Below are 19,386 nucleotides of genomic sequence, written 5' to 3'. Positions count from 1 at the left end.
GGCTTCGGGAAGCCGGCGCGGGACCTCCAGAATTCCCAGAGAAGGTGAGGCGAGCCAGGTCCCCAGGCGCCGCGGCGGCGCCCCGCCCCCCTCGCGGGGCTCGCCGGGAGAGGAAGTTCCCGGCCGCGTCGTCACAACAGGCAGTCGGCAGGCTCAGACTCCAAGTCCCAGGATGCACCGCACTCCGCGGCCCGGGGCGGGCCGTGGTTGCCCTTGGCAACAGAGCGGGGCCCGGGCGCCCGGAACCCGTAGCTTTCGCGCGTCGGGGGAGGGCTGGGCGGAGCGGGGCAGGGGCGCGGGCGGGGCGACGGAGCTGGCACGGGAGCCCCACTGGGCCGACGTGCGGAGGGCCGGAGTGCACAGGGTTTTCCAGGGTCAGGGGGGCCCGGGGAGGGCCGGGGAGACCCCCAGGCACGGGGAGAGGTTCCTAGCCAGAGAGGGTGAGAGAGGGATCAAGATGGGAGCCGAAGAGCTCGGACCTTCGGAGACCCCCGGCTACGGAGGGAGCGGCTGGCAGAGCCAGGGAGTGGGTCAGAGAGCGACGAGCACAGGGAGGTTCGCGGACACAGCCGGGGAGAAGGAGGGCGGAGGGGTGGAGGGACACAGAGACTGGCTCTCAGAGAGGAAGACGCAGAGGGAGGGGACACGGAGGCCCACAGTCACAGCCCGGCGGAGAGCGGCCGAGAGAGAGCCCAGAGACAGACAAAGAGAGGCCGAAGAGGAGATGTATGAGACCTCCGCTGCCGAGAGGCCGAGGGACACTGATTCCCAGTGAGACAGACGCCACAGAAAAAGCAACGCCAAGACCCCAGAGGGTCACAGGATGGCCACGGGCATAGATGGAGACACAGAGCAAAACAAAACAAAACAGAGAAATAGAGGCAAGGGACAGAGACATGGGACAGGGAGCCAGGAACACTGGACAGGGACAGAGACACGGGACAGGGTGCCTGGAACACAGGGACACGGGACAGGGAGCCAGCAACACTGGACAGGGACAGAGACACGGCACAGGAAGGCGGGAACACTGGGACGGGGACACAGGACAGGGAGCCGGCAACACCGGACAGGGACAGAGACGAGAGCGAGGGACAACCCCAGAGGGAGACACGGACATACAAATTCCACCTACACCCAGAGAGAAATCAAGACTTGAAGAGCAGCAGAGACAGCAGGTCTCCGCGTCCACCACTGGGTTCCCAGCACTGAATACAAAGTTTGTGTAATGAAGCAGAGTGACACCGTCAGAAACCCAGGGATCCGAGTGCAGTCTCAGCGGGCTCACGGGACCCACCGAGGTCCCAAGTGGGGAGGACGCCCGGCCGGGGCGACAGATGGAGGTGGAGGCAGGGCACTGCTCAGAGGATGCCCCCTCCCTCCAGCCAGCCCCCAGAGTGGGTGTGCGCACGTGTGTGTCGGGGGCAGGGCGTTTGTCCCGAGTCTCAGGGAGGGGGGGGACGCCTTTAAGCTGAAACCCCGCCCCTCGGTCGTCATGGCAACGCCTCCCCCCAGCCGGGGCTCCCACATTTCAGCAGGTGCCTGAGCCGGAGCTCCCGCCGCCGCCGCCGCCCTTGCCTCCGGCTCCTCGGCGCCCCTGCCCTCGGCTCTCCGCCCTGCCCGCCCGCTCCCCCTGGCGGAGCCGGCGCGCCCGGGGGTGCCGCTCCCTGCCCTGCGCTCCGCGCCTGGAGGTGCCTCGCCCCTCTCCTTTCCTCCTCGCAATCTCCCCGTGGCTCAGTGCTCTCCCGACTCTCCGGCTCCTCGCCTTTCCACCTGTTTCCCCAGAAAGGCAGGATCCTGGTCCCTGCTACGTTCCTGGGGCCATGGCAGGCCTGGGCCCCGGCGGAGGCGATTCAGAGGGGGGACCCCGGCCCCTGTTTTGCAGAAAGGGGGCTCTGAGGCAGAAGGTGGTCCACGAAGTCAAGAGCCACAAGTTCACCGCCCGCTTCTTCAAGCAGCCAACCTTCTGCAGCCACTGCACCGACTTCATCTGGTGAGGGAAGGGGCTGGGGGCTTGAGGGAAGATGGAAGGAGGGATGGAGACTCATGTCACCCCAGCCCCTGAGGGATGGAGAAGGAAAGAGCTGCTGGTCCTGGCTTCTGGTCCTAGGATAGGAAGGGGCTGGGGACTGGACCCCTGAGTCTGAGGGAGGAGGGTCTTGGGTCTTGGACTCCTGGGTCTGAAGGAGGAGGGGGCTGGGGACCTGGACTCCAGGGTCTGAGGGAGGAGGGGACTGGGGACCTGGACTCCAGGGTCTGAGGGAGGAGGAGGCTGGGGGCTTGGACTCCTGGGACTGAGAGAAGAAAGGATGAGGGCCAGAATTTCTGGGCTCTAGAACAAGAGGCAGCTGGGGTCCTGCTCGTGGAGGGAGGAAGGCGCAGTAAAGCTGGCAGAGGTGGGAGGCCCCCTTCCCTTTTCAGCACTGACCTCGGATCCTTGATCTTTCAGGGGGATTGGAAAACAGGGCCTGCAATGTCAAGGTAAGACCTGGGGACCTGGACTCCTGGGACCCTCAGGAGGGTAGAGGCTAGGGCCCCACAGCCCAGGAGGCTTGACACACGTGTTCTTTGGTCCCCAGAGAGGCGCGGGGGAGCCCGGGGCGGGGGGTGTGGCAGAGACACAGCCTGCTGTGGGGAGGGAGCTCTGATGGTGGGGCCACCGCGGAGGTGGTGCTGGGGGCCCCTCCCTCGGCCGGCTCCAGGTGGGGACAGATATTTGGAGAATCTGTTGCCATGGCAACAGGGAGATTTGGAAAAGGGGAGCTGAAGGGGGGGCTGGAGATGCGGAGTCAGAGCCCCCCCCCAAGCTATTGTCGCCATGACAACACCAACAGTCCTAGGCAGGGGCAGGCCGGGTGGGGTCACCAATGGGCGGGTGGGGGCCGGGCGGGGCTGACAGTTATGCGGGGCGGGAGAGGGGGGCGAGTCCTGAAGCACCAGCTGCTACTGCTGGGAACAGAGTGAGTCAGGGAGGGGGAGGCCTCCCGCGGCCCCCAGACTCACTTCTGCCCAAGTCGCTGCTCTCTCTGTGCTGTCGGAGGACATTGCTGTTTGCTCTCCGCAGCCTGCCTCTTTCCTTGCTTTCTTGCCTCACCTCAGTGGGCTCGTCTGTCGATAAGATCCTGTTTTCTCTCTGTGTCCCTGGGTCTCGCTCTTTCTCAGTCTGTCTCTGTGTCTCCCTCTGGCTGTGTGTAGGCACTGGGGTCTCTCTGCTCTGTGATGCTCTATGTCTCTGTTTCTGTCTTTGGGTTCAACCCCTGAATTTCTATCTCCTGGTTTCCCTCCCCCACTCCATGTTGGGGTCTCTCCTTTGATTTTCTATTAAACTCTCTGGACTTTGGGGTCCCCCTCTCTGTGGTTTTCCTTCTGTTGGAGTCTCTCTCTTTCTGATTTTCTGTCCATTGGGCTCTCTCTCTCTGGCTCTGTGTCTCTATGATTCTCACCTTCAGTCTGCAGCTTTGTGGTTCATCGACGATGCCACGAATTTGTGACCTTCGAGTGTCCAGGCGCTGGGAAGGGCCCCCAGACGGATGTGAGTGCCCGGACACCTGATTCTTCCTCCTTGGGCCGCGCCCCCGCCCTCACCCCCTCGGCGTCCGTCCCAATTTCTCCTGCTATTTTTAAGGCTGGGAGGGGAGGGGGGCTGGAGAGATAGGGGGAGCTAGTCTGGCCCAGATTCCCTGCCCTTGGCCTGGAAAGGGGAAATGAGAGGGGGCTGAGACAGGCTGGGGACACAGGTGGGGGACAGAGAAGAGGCAGTGGGAAGGGGACTGAAGATGACCATTGGAGGGGGTGGGCTGTCATTCAGGGGTCAAGAGATTTAAAAAAACAGAGAGTGGAGGGACAGAGAGAGAGACGACCATTGATGCAGGCACGGAGGTAAGACAGAGAATCTCAGAAACGCAGAAAAAGAGACCCAGAGAGAGTGAGACAGAGAAAGAGGAATGGAACAGAGACAGCAACCCAGGAGGGAGGAAATGGGGAGCCACAGGGACTGAGAGAGACAGAGACAAGAAACTCAGAGAAGCAGAGCTGCAGATGCCCAGAGAGACCCGCTAAAGTAGAAGATGGCAGATACCGAGAATGGTTTCTGAGATGCCAAGAGGGAGGCCCAAGGAGACCCTGCAGTGCACGCACACGCACAAACCCCCCTGGAGCACACACAGGTGCACATACAGATTCCCTCATGTGCACACACAGATCCACACCACCTCTGTCTCTCTCTCCGTCTGCTTCTCATCCGGGGGATGTCAGGTGGGCTTCCAAGAACAGCCGATGCTGTGGCCCATTCCCAATCCCTCCTTCACTTTTTGTCTGGTCTTCGGGCTCCTCTCTCTGAGCCTCCATTTCCCCTCTGCCCAGTATGGCAGCCGCCAGCCACACCCAGCTAGCTGGAGGTGCCCTTGGGAGGGGCTACCAGGACTGAGCAAGGGAAATCTAAATTCCATTTAATTTGAACTGATGGAAATTTAAATAGCCACATGTGGTTAGTGGCTATGGGCTGGGACAGCAAAATCCCCCACCTACCCCCGCTTGTTTTGATAGTCCAACGAAGCCAGGAGGCTTGAGGGCCTAGCCCAGGGTTTGACGTAGGGTTCGAGCCCTCTTTATGATTAGCAGATGAAGAAAGGGACAGAATGAGAAGCTGAGACAGAGAGAGAGAAAAAGGGACAGAGAGCTCTCCAGAAGTCCATGGAACATTTTGCCAGCTGGTTAGGTGACGAAAGTTGAAGTTTATGTAGAGGATGTGATGTCATAGCACATACATTGTGCACCACTGTCTACTAGCCGCCATATATGTCACTGATTGGCCGCCTCACCTGCCTGCCTGCACCCCCCACGTGACTTCTGAATTGTCCAGGGCTCACTGCACACACTCAGCAGGTGTCTTTCAGGTGGTCCAAGAATGAGTCCGCACAAAGCAGGAGGTGAGGTGTTGTTCCTGTCCCCATCTGAGCCGAAGCCCTGGGCTTGACTCCCAGTTCCCCCACATAGAGATTCTCTGTCCTTCCAAAAGTTGCTTTATTTCTCTGTACCTCTTGTTCTCGTCTGCACAATGGGGATGACGACCATGGTTTTGAGGACTAAATGAGTCAAATGCTTGGGATGATACCTGGGTTCATATGGGTTATTATCCTTGTACAACTGTTGCTGTCACTGATGAAGAAACAGAGGAAGGATGTCTTCCTCTATTTCACTCTTTTATTATTTTCCTTCTTAATGCTTTGGATCTTGTTGGCTGTCACATGGATCAAGGGCTAAAGAATTGGGAAGGGCTTGGCGAGCATGATTTCCATTCGGCCCCTTTCAGGGAGGCCTCATGGCCCCATTTTACAGGAAGAAAGGCTGAGACTCTGCAAGGGGGCGGTGTCCAGGGGCGGGGCACAGAGCTGGGGAGTGGGCAGAGTCCAGTGCAGACGCAGGTCTGTGTACTTAGAGCTGCAGCTCTGTCTCCTTTTTGGTTGTGATTTCTTGAGAATGAGAACAGCCTACCTCCGTGGAGCGGTGGAGCTTGCAAGTCCGGCTTCCTGCTGAGACCTGACATAGTAGAGCGCTTAGAGCAGCAGGCACCCTCTGAGTTAGGGTCAGCGGAAGATCTTTAGAGGCCCTGAGCATTGAAAGAGATCATCACACTCTACCCCCCCAAGTGTCACTCAAAATAGGATCCCTGCTAAACTGCAAAAATAAATAAAAGCCCAAGAATATCCTGAATTTTCACCCTAGCTCACTATGCATGCCTAGGAAAAGGCAGATACCAAACTACTGAACACTCAGACATTGCCAGGGGCGGGGAAGGAATGCTTTGTCGGTGCCCTAAATTCATGCTTAATTGAACTCCGGACATTGGGCAGTGCTTCAAGATACGGACTGTTGATTTCCACTGGGCAGAAGAGGACTCTGAGGCTCTAATCTGGGCACTATCTTGCCCCAAATCACACAGCTGGTAAATGGCCCAGCTCTTATTTAAACCTAGGGCTCTGTGGACATGGCAATGAAATCATCGTTAGTAACCACAGCAGCCCAAATGGCAGTACCGAGCACTTTGAGTATGCCAGGCCCTGCTATGCACTTTACACTCAACTTAACCAACCTTCCTTCCTCCCTTTCTAAATAATCTCTGCACCCAATATGGGACTTGAACTCACACCCTCAAGATCAAGAGTTGCATGCTGCATTGACTGAGCCAGCCCAGCGCCCCTACACTTGGTATTTCATTAACTGAGAGGTCATATTGTCCATCTCACAAGGGGCTCAGAGAAGGCAGATCAACAGTGGGAAGACCTTGACAGAGGCTGACAGTGAGCCATGTGGAGTTCATCGTGGCCCACACATCCTTGGAGAGCATGTTTGGGGAGGTGGGGTGAGCGCAGGGACTGTGGAACGTTAGGAGCCCCACCTCCTTTAGGCTCTGCCTACATGCCACCTTGTCAGTGAAGCCTCCCTCATCAGTCTCTGCAAATTTCAGTCCCCGGCCCTGGCAGTCCCCTTTCCTGCTTCATTTTCCTCCGCAGCACCTGCTACCATCCATCACTGTTTTACTTATTCAGCGTTTATTTTCTGTCTCCCCAACTAGAAAGTAAACTCCATGGGGGCAGGAGTTTTTCATTGTTTGTCCACAGCTGGTCCTAGCACCTTAGAACAGTGCCCCGCACACAACAGGTACTCCATAAATGCAGTAGAGTGAATGAAGACTGGGAGCGCAAGGCAGAGGAGGCAGAGTTCAAAGGGCTTCTCTCCCAGGGTCTAGGGCACCCCACTTCCCAGCCCCTTCTAGGGTACCCCTGCTCCTGGCCCCATCTGATGTTTCCTCTCTGCCCCCAGGACCCCCGAAACAAGCACAAGTTCCGTCTGCACAGCTACAGCAGCCCCACCTTCTGCGACCACTGCGGCTCCCTTCTCTACGGGCTGGTGCACCAGGGCATGAAATGTTCCTGTGAGTCTATGCTTGGGGCTCCTGCCAGAACCTGGCGCTCCGGGGCCCCTTTCAGAGCGCAGTGTCTGGGTTTCTCCGGATAGGGCTGGAGGATAGAGTCTGGAGTTGCGAGGCGGCCGGACGCGCTACCTCCGGTTCTGTCCCCGCAGGCTGCGAGATGAACGTGCACCGGCGCTGTGTGCGCAGCGTGCCCTCTCTGTGCGGGGTGGACCACACGGAGCGCCGTGGGCGGCTGCAGCTAGAGATCCGAGCACCAACGGCAGATGAGATCCACGTCACAGGTGAAGCCGGGCTCCTGGGTCTGGTCTCACCTTTCTGCCCCAGGAAGAAGGGCCCAAGGCGTTCAACTGCGGGGGGGGGGGGGGGACGGGACCCTCCAGAGAGGGCCACGCCCCCTGCGGGTCACGTCCACACTCCTGACCCCACTTGCAAAGGCTGAGCACTGCCCAGTCTCTCCAGTCCCTTCCAAATGCTTCTTCCAAGTTGACTCTTGAAACTTTCAGCGCCTTTTTGTTTGTTTGTTTAAGATTTTATCTATTAGGGCGCCTGGGTGGCTCACTCAGTTGGGAGTCTGCCTTCCGCTCAGGTCATGATCTCAGGGTCCTGGGATGGAGGCCTACATCCAGCTCTCTGCTCTGTAGGGAGTCTGCTTCTCCCTCTCCTTCTCTTTCAAACAAATAAATAAAATATTTTTAAAAATTATTTGTTTGAGAGAGAATGAGAAAGAGAGCACACAAGCAGGGAGAAGGACAGAGAGAGAGAGAGAAGCAGACTCCCTGCTAAGCAGGGAGCCCGATGTGGGGGCTTGAACTCCAGGCATGACCTGAAGTCCAGGCAGATGGCCAACCGACAGAGCCACCCAGGCACCCCCTTTCAGCGCCTCTTAATGACCACTCTAAATCAAGGTCCTTGAGAGGGAGGGAGGAGAGAGAACCTGATTCGGAGGGAGGTTTGGGATTACTATTGGTGATATGCCCAGGCCAGGGTCCTCATTCCTGGACCTCAGGGAGGAGTGGGCTCTGAGTCTGATTTCTGGGTCCCTGGTTGGGGAGAGGGCTTTAGGCCCTGTGTTCTGGATACTGGAGAGATAAGGCCAAAGTCACCTGGGTCGTGAGAAAGGCAGAGAGGTTGGATTTTTGATTGCCAACTGGGGAGATTTCGGGGCCTCTTCCCAGATCTGTAACCCTGTCTACCCTCCTTCACTTCTCCTCTCAGTTGGCGAGGCCCGTAACCTCATTCCAATGGATCCCAATGGTCTGTCGGATCCCTATGTGAAGCTGAAGCTTATCCCAGACCCTCGGAACTTGACAAAACAGAAGACCCGGACGGTGAAAGCCACACTAAACCCTGTGTGGAACGAGACCTTTGTGTTGTGAGCCTCGGGTGCAAGGGATGCTGTTATGGCTGGTAGAGAAGGATCTGAGGGTCTTGGTGGCCCATAAGACCTCAAAGAGCAGACGGTGGGAGGTGTTAAAATAGAGGGAACCCAAGAAAAGGGCAGAGAAAAGTGGTGGGAGAGGGAATGGAGTGACTGACAGAGAGGGATGGAGTTACAGAAGCCAAGAGAGAGAGAGATCTGTGCATTTAATATCCATCAAAGCCCACAACTTTAGAGTGAGACAGATATGGAGGGTTCCGAAGAAGAGACACAACCCCAGAGAGACACACAGACAGAATGCAGGGGGGTGAGGTGTAAGCAGAGGGGTGGTGGGTGGATGGAAGGAAGAGAAAGAGAAGCCAATTAACAGAAAGACAGAAGGACAGAGACCCAGAGGAAGGAGCGGCCACAGAGACTCAGGAGAGAGATCTGGAGAGAAAGGACAGGACGCAGGGATGGGAAGGAGCCAAGACTGTGGGAGGAAGGGAGAGAGACTGAGTGCTGTCTAGATGTACTCAGGGTCCCGCTATTGGGGAAGACCCCCTTTGGGAGGGTCCAAGATGACAGGACAGTTTAGGGAGCAGGAGTAGACCCCAGCTCACCCCAGAAGGACTTGCATCCTCCTCCAGGACCAAGGATAGGGAAGCCAGGGAGCAGGGAGCTGGACCTCACTCTGCCCCACCCTTCCTGCAGCAACCTGAAGCCAGGGGACGTGGAGCGCCGGCTCAGCGTGGAGGTGTGGGACTGGGACCGGACTTCCCGCAACGACTTCATGGGTGCCATGTCCTTCGGGGTCTCAGAGCTGCTCAAGGCCCCGGTGGACGGCTGGTGAGGGCAGGGCAGGGTCACAGCTGTGCCTTGGCCTCTGCGTCTAGGTCTCTGTGTGATCTCTCTCCTCCCAACAGCTGCCTCCTTCCTCCCTGCCCTTCTCTTTCCCTCCTCCCCTGTCTCCACCCGCCCCAAACCCCTCCTCTCCCCACATCCAATCTCTCTCTCCTTAGCTCACTCTTTCCCTCTCCATCTCTGTGTCTTTCTTTCTGTGTCTCTTTTCCCCCTCGGGCGCATCCCCCCCAACCCTGAACCCCGCCCCCACCCCCACCCCACCTCCGGCCCGCTCTGGTCTCCGTCTGTGTGTCAGGTACAAGTTACTGAACCAGGAGGAGGGCGAATATTACAATGTGCCGGTGGCTGACGCTGACAACTGCAGCCTCCTCCAGAAGTTTGAGGTACTCAGGCCCCACTTCCCCCAGGGGGATCCAGCCCCGCACACACAGTTCAGAGCGGCTGGGTGCCCAGGGGTCCTGGGACTACAATTCCCAGAAGGCCCTGGGGATCCTTCTCCTGCTTTTCTAGGGGACTCTTGCCCCAGGGTATGATGGGAATTAGAGTTCCTATCCATTCCCATGGCTTGGGGCTTTGGAGTCCCCACCCTCTGTTTTAGCGCAACCTCCTACCTCTCTGGGGCCTCTGACTCTGGCTTTCTTCTTCCCCAGGCCTGTAACTACCCCCTGGAACTGTATGAGGTGAGTAGAGCTCAGGCCTGGAATGGAGACAGTTTCATTCCTGTGGTCTGCTTGTTTCTTCCCACATCTCCCTCCCCTGGTATCTGGCTGGGCACAGACTTGGCGGCTGGTGTCGGGCTTGCTGAGTTAAACCTAGCACCCCAAAGGGGAACCTGACCCTTAAGCAAGTCCTGCAGTGACAGATACTTAAATTCCAGGATGATGTAATGTTTCAGAGGTGCCCCAGGCCATGGAGAAGCATTGAGGAGGCTATACCTGACCGATCCTTGAGTTTTTCTGTTTATCACTGCTGCCTTCTCTCTTCCATTCTTTTTCTCACTCACTCACACCTATTTCCTGAGGTGTCACAGAAGCTAAAACCTGTTCTGGGGTTAGAATCAGTCCATTCCCTGGGGAGTGTCAACTTCAAAGTAGGAGAAAGTTACATAGAGAGACATCCACCAGGAAGGAATGGGTTTGATAATGGAGGTAGTAGCCTCAGGCCCTGGGGAGTACTGGAAGCACAGCCTAAGAGAGCCAGAGACATCTTCCTAGAGGGGGTGGTGAATCCAGCAGGAAGTGTAGGATTTTCCAAGCACAGGAGGGGGAGACTAGATTTCCAGTCTGAAGGATGGAAAACCTTCCAGGCAGAGGAAAGAGCAGGCGCAAAGGCCCTGTGGTAGAAGCAGGCTGGGAGTAGTACAACAAGGAGGACAGCGGGGCGGAAGAGGGACAGGGTGTGGAAAAGTAGGAAATTAAATCAGAGAGGGAAAGGGGAGTGACTTGTCATTCACTGGAAGGATTGTAGCTTTTAAACTAGGTGAGATGGGGTGGGAGGGTAGGAGCATCAAAGGTGGCAGGAGGTGGTTTCCATTTGAACAGGACAAGGCTCTGTGTGGAGAATAGAAAGAGGTGGAAGGGGAAGCAGGGAGGAGGCTCTGTGGAGACTCAGGTGGGAAGAGCTGGAAGCAGTGGTGGAAAAGGTGTTTAGACTCTGGGTGTGCTCTCAAGGTTGCACAATAGGAAATGCACACGCACATCCTGGAAGCCTTTCATCCATTCAGCGCCCTCTGTGCTGGGCAATGCTGAAGACACAAGAAGGAGGGAGACAGTCTCTGGCTTTCATGGATTTTGAATTCTGGCTCTGCTTTTTAATCTATGTGATGTTGGGCAAGTTATTTGATATCTCTGTGCCAGTTTCCTCTTCTCAAAGTGGGGGTGGGGTAGGGGCACCTGGTGGGCTCTGTCAGTGGAGTGTGAGACTCTTGATCTTGAGATTGTGAGTTTGAGCCCCACAATAGGTTTAGAGAGTACTTAAAAAATAAAAAATAAAATGGGGGGTGCCAGCAGCTTATCTAATGGCATATAGTAATGTGTCTAAGTGTTATTTTAATGATCAGACCTCCAGGCTGTGGAAAATCGGTGCAAGGTCTTATGCCAAGAGGTGGGGGTTGGGGCAGAGACAACTTTCTTTTTCTGTCTCTCCCCATCCCTTCCATTCTTGGATGCTGTCTCTCTCAGGGGCATCTTTTTTTCCCCATCTGGAGTCTGACTACCTCCCGATCTCTCCCCTTTCTCACAGCGCGTGCGGATGGGTCCCTCTTCCTCTCCCATCCCTTCCCCATCCCCCAGTCCCACCGACTCCAAGCGCTGTTTCTTTGGAACAAGCCCCGGACGTCTCCACATATCCGACTTCAGCTTCCTCATGGTTCTAGGAAAAGGCAGTTTTGGGAAGGTTGGACTCCTGGGGTTCTGGGGGGAAAGGGGAGGATGTCTGGGGGGACATCAGATTCCTGGTCTTTGGGGAGGGACACTAGGCAACTGAGTCGCCAAAGAGGGCTTGATGGGACCCCTGAGTGTCCCTGAGAGGTCGGGCATAAAGACTGGGATGCTTTCAGGAAGGAGTGCTCAGCAAAACCAGGGTACCCTGTCCCCTGAGAGAGAGAGAGAGGAAGGACCGGGGATTCCCTTTCTCTGTGTCCCTGAAGGGGGGGGGGGGGGCAGGAATCTGCATCTCTGGGTTCCTTTCCAAGATGGACTGGGCCTTTTGGACCTCTGTCTCTAGGTGATGCTGGCTGAGCGTAGGGGCTCTGATGAGCTCTATGCCATCAAGATCCTGAAGAAAGACGTGATTGTCCAGGACGACGACGTGGACTGCACCCTTGTGGAAAAGCGAGTGCTGGCCCTGGGAGGCCGAGGCCCGGGGGGGCGGCCCCACTTTCTCACCCAGCTGCACTCCACCTTCCAGACCCCGGTAAGAAAGGAGGGGTGCAGAGGCTAGCTCGGATCAGACTTCCGCTCCGGGATTCTGAGACTACCCGGAAGCCAAGAACCTTCCACACTCTGACTGGGCGTGGCCAGAGGGCTGGGGGTCTGGTGGGCGTGGCCTGCACCCAGGGGGTCTTGGGTGGGTGTGGTCTGAGCCGAGGAGTTTGGAGTAGAGGGAGTGCCGGAGGAGAATGGCTTCCGAGCGGCTGCCAGCAGCTGGCTGCTCGGAACGAGGTCGTCCCTCTCGGATTCTGAGGGAAGGTCTCGTCAGACATGGGGGTGAACCCTCCAGTTCGTGGTGTGTGGCAGGGAGTGAGAATCACCCGAGTTGGAGAGGCCGTGACTCCTTAAGAAAGCTCTGGATAGATGTAGCCAGCTTCTTGGATTTCGAGAAACGTTATCGTGCATTGCAAGCGGGGCCCGAAACACCGTCCCTAACAGATGGCCGGGGTCACGTTTGCACGAGGAGGTGCGCGGAGAGGCGGTGGCGCCCCTGGGATTTCCGGGGAATGGCAGGCCTCGGTCTCCATTCTCAGAGGGCAGGGCCAGTTCGGAGAGGCAGGTGGAGGGGCAGGTGGAGATTCTGAGGGGCAGGCTTGAGTCCTCGGACCGCCCAGCCGCTCTGGGTTTCTGATGCAAGTTTGTCTGGAGTGGGCGGAAATGGACCTGTCCTACCCTCTGCTCCGCGTGTCCCCTCCTCTGAGCCACACCCCCGCCCCCCCGCCCGCCCCAGGATCGCCTGTATTTCGTGATGGAGTATGTCACCGGGGGCGACTTGATGTACCACATTCAGCAGCTGGGCAAGTTTAAGGAGCCCCATGCCGCGTGAGTCTTGGCCAAGAGACGAGGAGGGGTGGGGGGAAGAGGGCCCCAGCCTTTGACCTCTGGCTCCCTGGCCCCTTCTCCAGGTTCTACGCAGCGGAAATCGCCATCGGCCTCTTCTTCCTTCACAATCAGGGCATCATCTACCGGTGAGCAGTCTGGCCTTTCACTGGAGGCCAGCAGGTCTCTAAGAGGGTAAGGGATCCAACGGGCGGCTCCAGGGGCACCTGGCTGCCCAGTGGGTAGAGCGAGCGATGGGTGATCTCGCCGTCAGTCGTGAGTTCAAGTCCCGCCTTGGGCGAAGAGCTTACTTTAAAAGAAAACACACAAACGCTTGCCCCCCCAGCTGCTGGGACTCCACCCTTCCCTCAACTCCTCTCCGTCCTGCCTCCCACCCCCAGGGACCTGAAACTAGACAACGTCATGCTGGATGCCGAAGGACACATCAAAATCACTGACTTTGGCATGTGTAAGGAGAACGTCTTCCCGGGGACCACGACCCGCACCTTCTGCGGGACCCCAGACTACATAGCCCCTGAGGTAATCTTCCTCTGCTGCTCTTGTTGCCCTCCAAGTTTGCCAGCTGGGGGTGGCTGGTTGTTTAACATTCAGAATGTGGGGGTCCTGACCCTGGGGTCTTTACCTGAGTCTTGGGTAGGTCTAGCAGCAGGCAACGCAGAGGGGCCTGTGTGCCCCGCATTCCCAGTAGGTAGAGCTGGGTCTCTGAGCTGGCAATGTGGGTGGCCAGGCAGGTGAGTGTGCTAACAGAGTGGGACCCACTTGGCTCCTAAGAATTCTCAGAGAGCAGGACTATTCTAGACTATTCTAGAGGGTGGAGACAACTTCCAGTGTACTCTGAGGGGGGGGGGCATCCCCCCAGAGTCCTGAGCTGTCCTCTGAATATTTCATATCGGGGGAGTATACTCTGACTTTGTTTAAGGGACTGAAGCTAGTGATCTGACCATGTATAAGGAGACAAAGGGTCCTGACTTTTCTCAGTTGAGGGAGGAAGTGGTGTTGGTGGTGCCATTCTTAATCTCTTAGGGTGATTCAGCGCTAATGCCCAGGTAATCAGTGTTGATGGTTTCAGAACCTGTGGAGATTTTGAAACACACACACATATTTCTGACTGACCTATTGAGGCTGGAAGTCTTAGGGCTAGGAACAGCCTCCTAGATGAATTGTAAGTGCATCAGATTTAAAACTCTCTCGTCTCTGAAATTTAGCCCTCATTTACCCTCTCCTTAAGGAGAAGGTCTGGTTACCTAAATATTCTAGCTGGTTGGAACTTTTGACTTGGTCCTTAGATGGTCTTTATTTTGGGGACCAAAGGAATGTTCTACGTACATAAATTTTGTATCTGAATTTTGCAAAAAGATGGAGCTCTGGCCTAAGTGTTCTGAGTGGGAAGAGTTTGTGTTGAAAACGCTTAATGTGAGTAGGGTTCCCAGGGGGCGAGGCCAGAAGGGGTCTTAGGCCAGGATTCCTTGACTCCCACCCTTCCTCACCAGATCATTGCCTACCAGCCCTATGGGAAGTCTGTGGATTGGTGGTCCTTTGGGGTTCTGCTGTATGAGATGCTGGCAGGACAGGTAAGCGAAGCCAGGGGGAGGCTGGCTTGGCTAAAGGCAGCACCACGTGGGATGCCCCCTGTCACAGGGCCTTTATCTCAAAGGAGCAGGTTAGGAAGGGATGTCTGTGGACTGAGGAGGGGCACTACGCAGGGGGAAAGTCCTGCCTGGATAGTGCTGTCCTTGGTCCTGAAGCATTATTTTCTCACAGACCAGAGGTTCTTAAAACTGTCTTGGCGCCAAGGACCCCTTCTCAGAACAAAGTGTTTAAATACATGAAATAAAATAATAGGATTACAAGGGAAACCAATCGCATTGAAATGGCTATAAAACAAAAATTTTAATTTAACAGTTCAGCCAGCTAGATAAATTTAATTTAAAAGTATACAGTTAAGTAAATATTAAGCACTGGGATGTGGACACGTATGTGATTTCCTGTTAATGAACTAAATAGTATTATCTCACAGTGACGGGAAATAACCATGAAGGTCTACCAGTAATCTTGAAGCTGAGATGACTAACATTTTGAGAAATCTGCAAATCTATTTTTTTTTAAGATTTTATTTATTTATTTGACAGAGAGAGATCACAAGCAGGCAGAGAGGCAGGCAGAGAGAGAGGAGGAAGCAGGCTCCCCGTCGAGCAGAGAGCCCGATGCAGGGCTCGATCCCAGGACTCTGAGATCATGACCTGAGCCGAAGGCAGCGGCTTAACCCACTGAGCCACCCAGGCGCCACCAGAAATCTGCAAATCTAATGTGCTAAGAAAATATCTGTGATTTCTGTTGGTGATGAAGTCACAAGTATTGCCACTGTGGTTTTTGCCTACATTTATACAGGAATGCTAAATTTCAGTTAGAGATTTTTTAAAAATAAGGATGTACTTTTTTCCCTGTTCAAGCTCATGGACCCCCTCAGTTGTATAAACAGACTTCCTAGACCCCACATGAAGAATCCTTGCCTTGGGAGGCATCTGGGTGGCTCATTTGGTTAAGCATCTGACTCTTGATTTCAGCTCAGATCATGATCTCAGGGTCCTGAGATCAAGTCCTGTGTTGGGCTCCATGCTGGGCATGGAGCCTGCTTGGGTTTCTCTCTCTCTCTCTCCCTGCTCCTTACTCCTCCCCTCCCCTGCTCCTGCAGGCTCTTAAAAACAAAAAAAGAAAGAAAAAGAAGGAAAGAAAGAAAGAAAAGAATCCTTCCCTTGGTTTTGCTTTTCCTAATCCCAGAAGACTGGAAGCAACTCATTCAAACCAGAGAATGCTTTTACAGTTTTTTTACCTGCATTTTTGGTCTCTCTTCTATTTAAGTGACATATTGTCTAATTAATGCCCTGCTGATTTGCATAGCAGAGAGAGACAGAACAGCAAGGAGGTGCAGAGAGCTGGTACATCTGAGATAGGAAGGCAGAGAGTCTGAGACAAAAGAGAGAAATCTTTGGTTGCTTGGTCCAGTTTTTCCCTAGAATGTTGGAGGGGGGTGTTCATGTTCATGCTGGGTGATGAGGGTATGGAAGTTGGGGGAGACCAGTTTGTCAAGTCTCTGACTCTATGCCTCTATTTTCTCAGCCCCCTTTTGATGGGGAGGATGAGGAAGAGCTGTTTCAGGCCATCATGGAACAAACTGTCACTTACCCCAAGTCACTTTCCCGAGAAGCCGTGGCGATCTGCAAGGGGGTGAGAGCCCCCTGACCCCCAGAGTCTCAGACAACCCCTGTGCCCCACCACCACCATCCTGGGCTTCCCATACAGTGGCTCTGTGCTCATTAGAAAAAGGCTCCCACCCCTGAAGTTACTGCCCTTCCATCTGCTGGAAAAGTTTGTATCATACAGAGATGTCGTTAGAACACTGATGGACTGCCCTGCTGTCACCTCCAGTCCAAGGATGGCCTCTAGCCTCCTCCCCTCTGCAGCACCCACTCCCCAGCTCACTGTGGGCAGTGCTGGAAGGCCAGGGCCTTCTTCTCCAGAACCGGGTGGGTCAGGTGAACCTAACTCTTGCCACTTCTCTTCCTGTGGGATCTTGGGCCAGCCACCCAAACTCCGGGAGTCTGACTCCTCTCCTGGGGTTATGGAGTTAGTGCAGGAGAAAGAGCCTAGCCTGTGGCAGCTTTTCAACAAGCATTAGCACCCTTCTGCTTCCGGCTCCTGTCTCCATTCTTTCTGACTGTCACTCTCTGGCTTCTGTCTCCTACCTCTGCCTCCATCTACATTCGATGGGGCTTTCTGTGTCTCCACCTTTTCTCTGTGTCCCTGGGGATCTCCATCGACCTCTCACATCTTTGTGCCTCTCTCTGGGTGTCTATTTCCCTCTTGCCCCCAACTCCTATACACACATGCTCTGAATTTCTGTCTTCTTTCTGGAACTCTCCTCCTCTCTTTCTGAGTCTCTGCCTTCATATTGTGTCTTTTCCTCTCTCTCTGGGGGTTTGTCTGCTGAATCTCCATCCTCTCTTTCTGCTTCTTATCTCCCACCTTCTCTGGGTCTCTGCCGGTCCCCTGGGTCTTTATCTCCCCCTCTTGGGCTCTCTATTCCCCCTTTACTCTGGGTCTCCAACCGCTCTCTCTCTCCCTCTCCCTGCCTTCATCTCTCCCTTTTCCTCTCTTTCTCTCTTTCTCTCCAACTTCTCTTTCTGGGATTATTTGCTGTGCCCTTCCTCTTTCTGGGTTTCTTGCCCCCCGTACCTTGATGCCATGATTTTCCTCTTTGTCTGTCTGTCCCTGGGTCTCTGGGTTTGGAGTTCATCCATCTCATTCTCATTTATTCTCCCCAATTCCTCTCCCCCCCCCACCTCCCCCACTCTGTTCCCCCTTGCTCTCCTCTCTCTGGGTCTCTATGCTGTGTCTCTGTTCTTCTGTTTTTATCTTTCTCTCTTGCTCGTTCTCTGTGCCTCCCTGTCTGGGACTCTGTCTGTCTGTCTGTCTCTGTGTTTCCCACAGTTCCTAACTAAGCACCCAGCGAAACGCCTGGGCTCAGGGCCGGACGGGGAGCCCGCCATCCGTGCCCATGGTTTTTTCCGCTGGATGGACTGGGAGCGCCTGGAACGGCTGGAGATCGCTCCTCCCTTCAGACCCCGTCCGGTCAGCCACCTTGCGGGTTGGAGGGGGGTGGGGTGGTACCCAAGAGCTCCAGTTCCTATATGTGGAGGTGGGGTGGGGGTCCCTCTGTGGAGACGCCCTCACGGGACATGCAGAGGCAGTGAAGGATGTGCAGAGGTTCCAAGGGAGGCAGGAGATGGACGGAGGGGACCCGGAGGGACACCCAAGGAGCAGAGAGAATTTCATCTTTCCCTCCCTGTGCTCCCCCCCAGTGTGGACGCAGCGGCGAGAACTTCGACAAATTCTTCACGCGGGCGGCACCCGCACTGACCCCGCCGGACCGCCTAGTTTTGGCCAGCATCGACCAGGCCGACTTCCAAGGCTTCACCTACGTGAACCCGGATTTTGTGCACCCCGACGCCCGCAGCCCCGTCAGCCCACCGCCTGTGCCAGTCATGTAATATCTCCTGCCGCCACTAGGTGTCCCCACCGCTCCCTCCCCAGGCCGGCCTTAGCCCCCTGTTCACCCCCTTCCCACTCTAGATCTGCTCCCCAGCATTCTCGCCTCTGCCCTGCAGGGGCCAGGCGCCCCTCCCCAGCGCTCCTGTCATTCTAACCTCCGTACAGCCTCTAGAGCCGCACCGCGGTCTAGATTCTGCTGTGCTGAGCCCTGGATTCTCCCGCACCTCAGTGTTCGGGACTCTGCTCCACCAGGTTCCAGAATGGCCACCACTCTCCCAGTTCCACGGGGTTCTAGACTCCATTTCGGTAGAATCTGTGCCTCTCGTTTTTTTTTTTTTTTTCTTTCCTCTTCTTTTCCTTCTTCCTTTCTTTTTCTTTCTTCTTTCTTTCTTTATTTATTTTCCTTTCTGGGAAATAGTCTCAAGGGGTGGGCTGTTCCAGACTTGGATTCCAGAATAACTCCCCACCTCCGAACTCCCTCAGCTCATTCTGGAGTAAGTGGGAGGCTGTGCCCCCATATTCCAGTACTCCTCTTCTACACTCTAGGGATTCCTGGGATGTGTTAAGGATTCTTACCCCAGCTGTTCTCAATCAGCTTTTGTTCTAGACGCCCCCACCCTAAACCCATCACTGCTCGCCTGCCAGGTGCATGGCTCCAGTCCTGCTCGGAACCCCTCCTCCCTCCTGCTCTCCCTCCGCCCCACCCCGTGCCTGCCACTCTCTGGGACTCTCTCCTCCTCCCTGCGCCCACTCTTCTCTTTGGCTTTCCCACCCGGCCACAGCTGCCGGAGAATAAATTTGGGTTGCTGATGCTGAAGTGTTTGGATGTTTTCTTCTAAGCGCGCAGAATGAAGGGGGTGTGGAGGTGGGCCGGTGACTGTACACGGAAACACACACACAGAGGCTGGGGGGCTGGGCAGCAGAGAGCGAGGGAAAGCACAGAGACCCAGAAAGTGGGGAGAAGGTAGCCACAGCGCCAGAGAGAAAGAGCAGAGGCCAGGCGTGGGGGGAGGCGTGAGTGCCGCCGCGAGGACCCAAGTGGGCACGTGCACAAGGAGGTAGAGATGGACACACAGAACACGGGGAGTGTCAGGGAGAGACCCCCGGCCCAGAGACACGGGCATGCACCTACTCACCCAGAGCCATACACAAGCTCCCAGACCCACACTGAGACCCAGTGACTGGGGCAGGGGTGGGCGCAGTCCTGAGAGGGGAGATGAAAGTCTGGCCTCCTATTGAGAGACCTGGAGACTCCACGAGAGAGAAACCAGACGAGCAGAGCCCGCGAACTTAAGAGTCAGCCCGCGAGCCAGAAGACGGGCCTCTTTGCCTTGACCCAGTTGCAGGGGTGGGGGTGGGGGGTGTGCGCGCACAAAACAGTCCCAACAGACTACAGTTCCCAGCAGACACCGCAG

General features: G+C 55.8%; 1 protein-coding gene across 2 annotated transcripts; it reads left to right on the top strand.

Moving 5' to 3' along the window:
• The first annotated feature begins 1,475 nt into the window (after positions 1–1,475).
• On the top strand, positions 1,476–18,788 carry PRKCG (protein kinase C gamma). Of its 2 annotated transcripts, XM_082709975.1 has the most exons (19): positions 1,476–1,688; positions 1,783–1,990; positions 2,447–2,478; positions 3,447–3,529; positions 6,820–6,931; positions 7,081–7,212; positions 8,147–8,303; positions 9,003–9,137; positions 9,448–9,535; positions 9,803–9,832; positions 11,394–11,546; positions 11,877–12,065; positions 12,813–12,904; positions 12,988–13,050; positions 13,303–13,441; positions 14,413–14,493; positions 16,040–16,147; positions 17,411–17,551; positions 17,782–18,788. In XM_082709975.1, the coding sequence occupies exons 2-19, from the start codon at positions 1,821–1,823 to the stop codon at positions 17,968–17,970; spliced, it is 2,094 nt and encodes a 697-aa protein (XP_082566101.1). In that variant the 5' UTR covers positions 1,476–1,688; positions 1,783–1,820; the 3' UTR covers positions 17,971–18,788. The 2 variants fall into 2 exon arrangements, with proteins under 2 accessions (XP_082566101.1, XP_082566102.1); XM_082709976.1 differs by having other exon boundaries at positions 1,512–1,990.
• Positions 18,789–19,386: the final 598 nt, after the last annotated feature.

This window comes from Mustela nivalis (assembly GCF_964662115.1).
Source record: "Mustela nivalis genome assembly, chromosome: 18".
Taxonomy (NCBI): Eukaryota; Metazoa; Chordata; class Mammalia; order Carnivora; family Mustelidae; genus Mustela; species Mustela nivalis.
This window is presented reverse-complemented; position numbering and strand designations above follow the sequence as displayed.

What these genes read in the sequence shown, in the direction of transcription:
- PRKCG (XM_082709975.1), top strand. Translation starts at nt 1,821, where the DNA reads ATGGCAGGCCTGGGCCCCGGCGGAGGCGATTCAGAGGGGGGACCCCGG. An exon ending in CACTGCACCGACTTCATCTG is followed by an intron (nt 1,991 to 2,446) that starts GTGAGGGAAGGG and finishes TTGATCTTTCAG; the next exon opens with GGGGATTGGAAAACAGGGCC. An exon ending in AGATGAGATCCACGTCACAG is followed by an intron (nt 7,213 to 8,146) that starts GTGAAGCCGGGC and finishes TTCTCCTCTCAG; the next exon opens with TTGGCGAGGCCCGTAACCTC.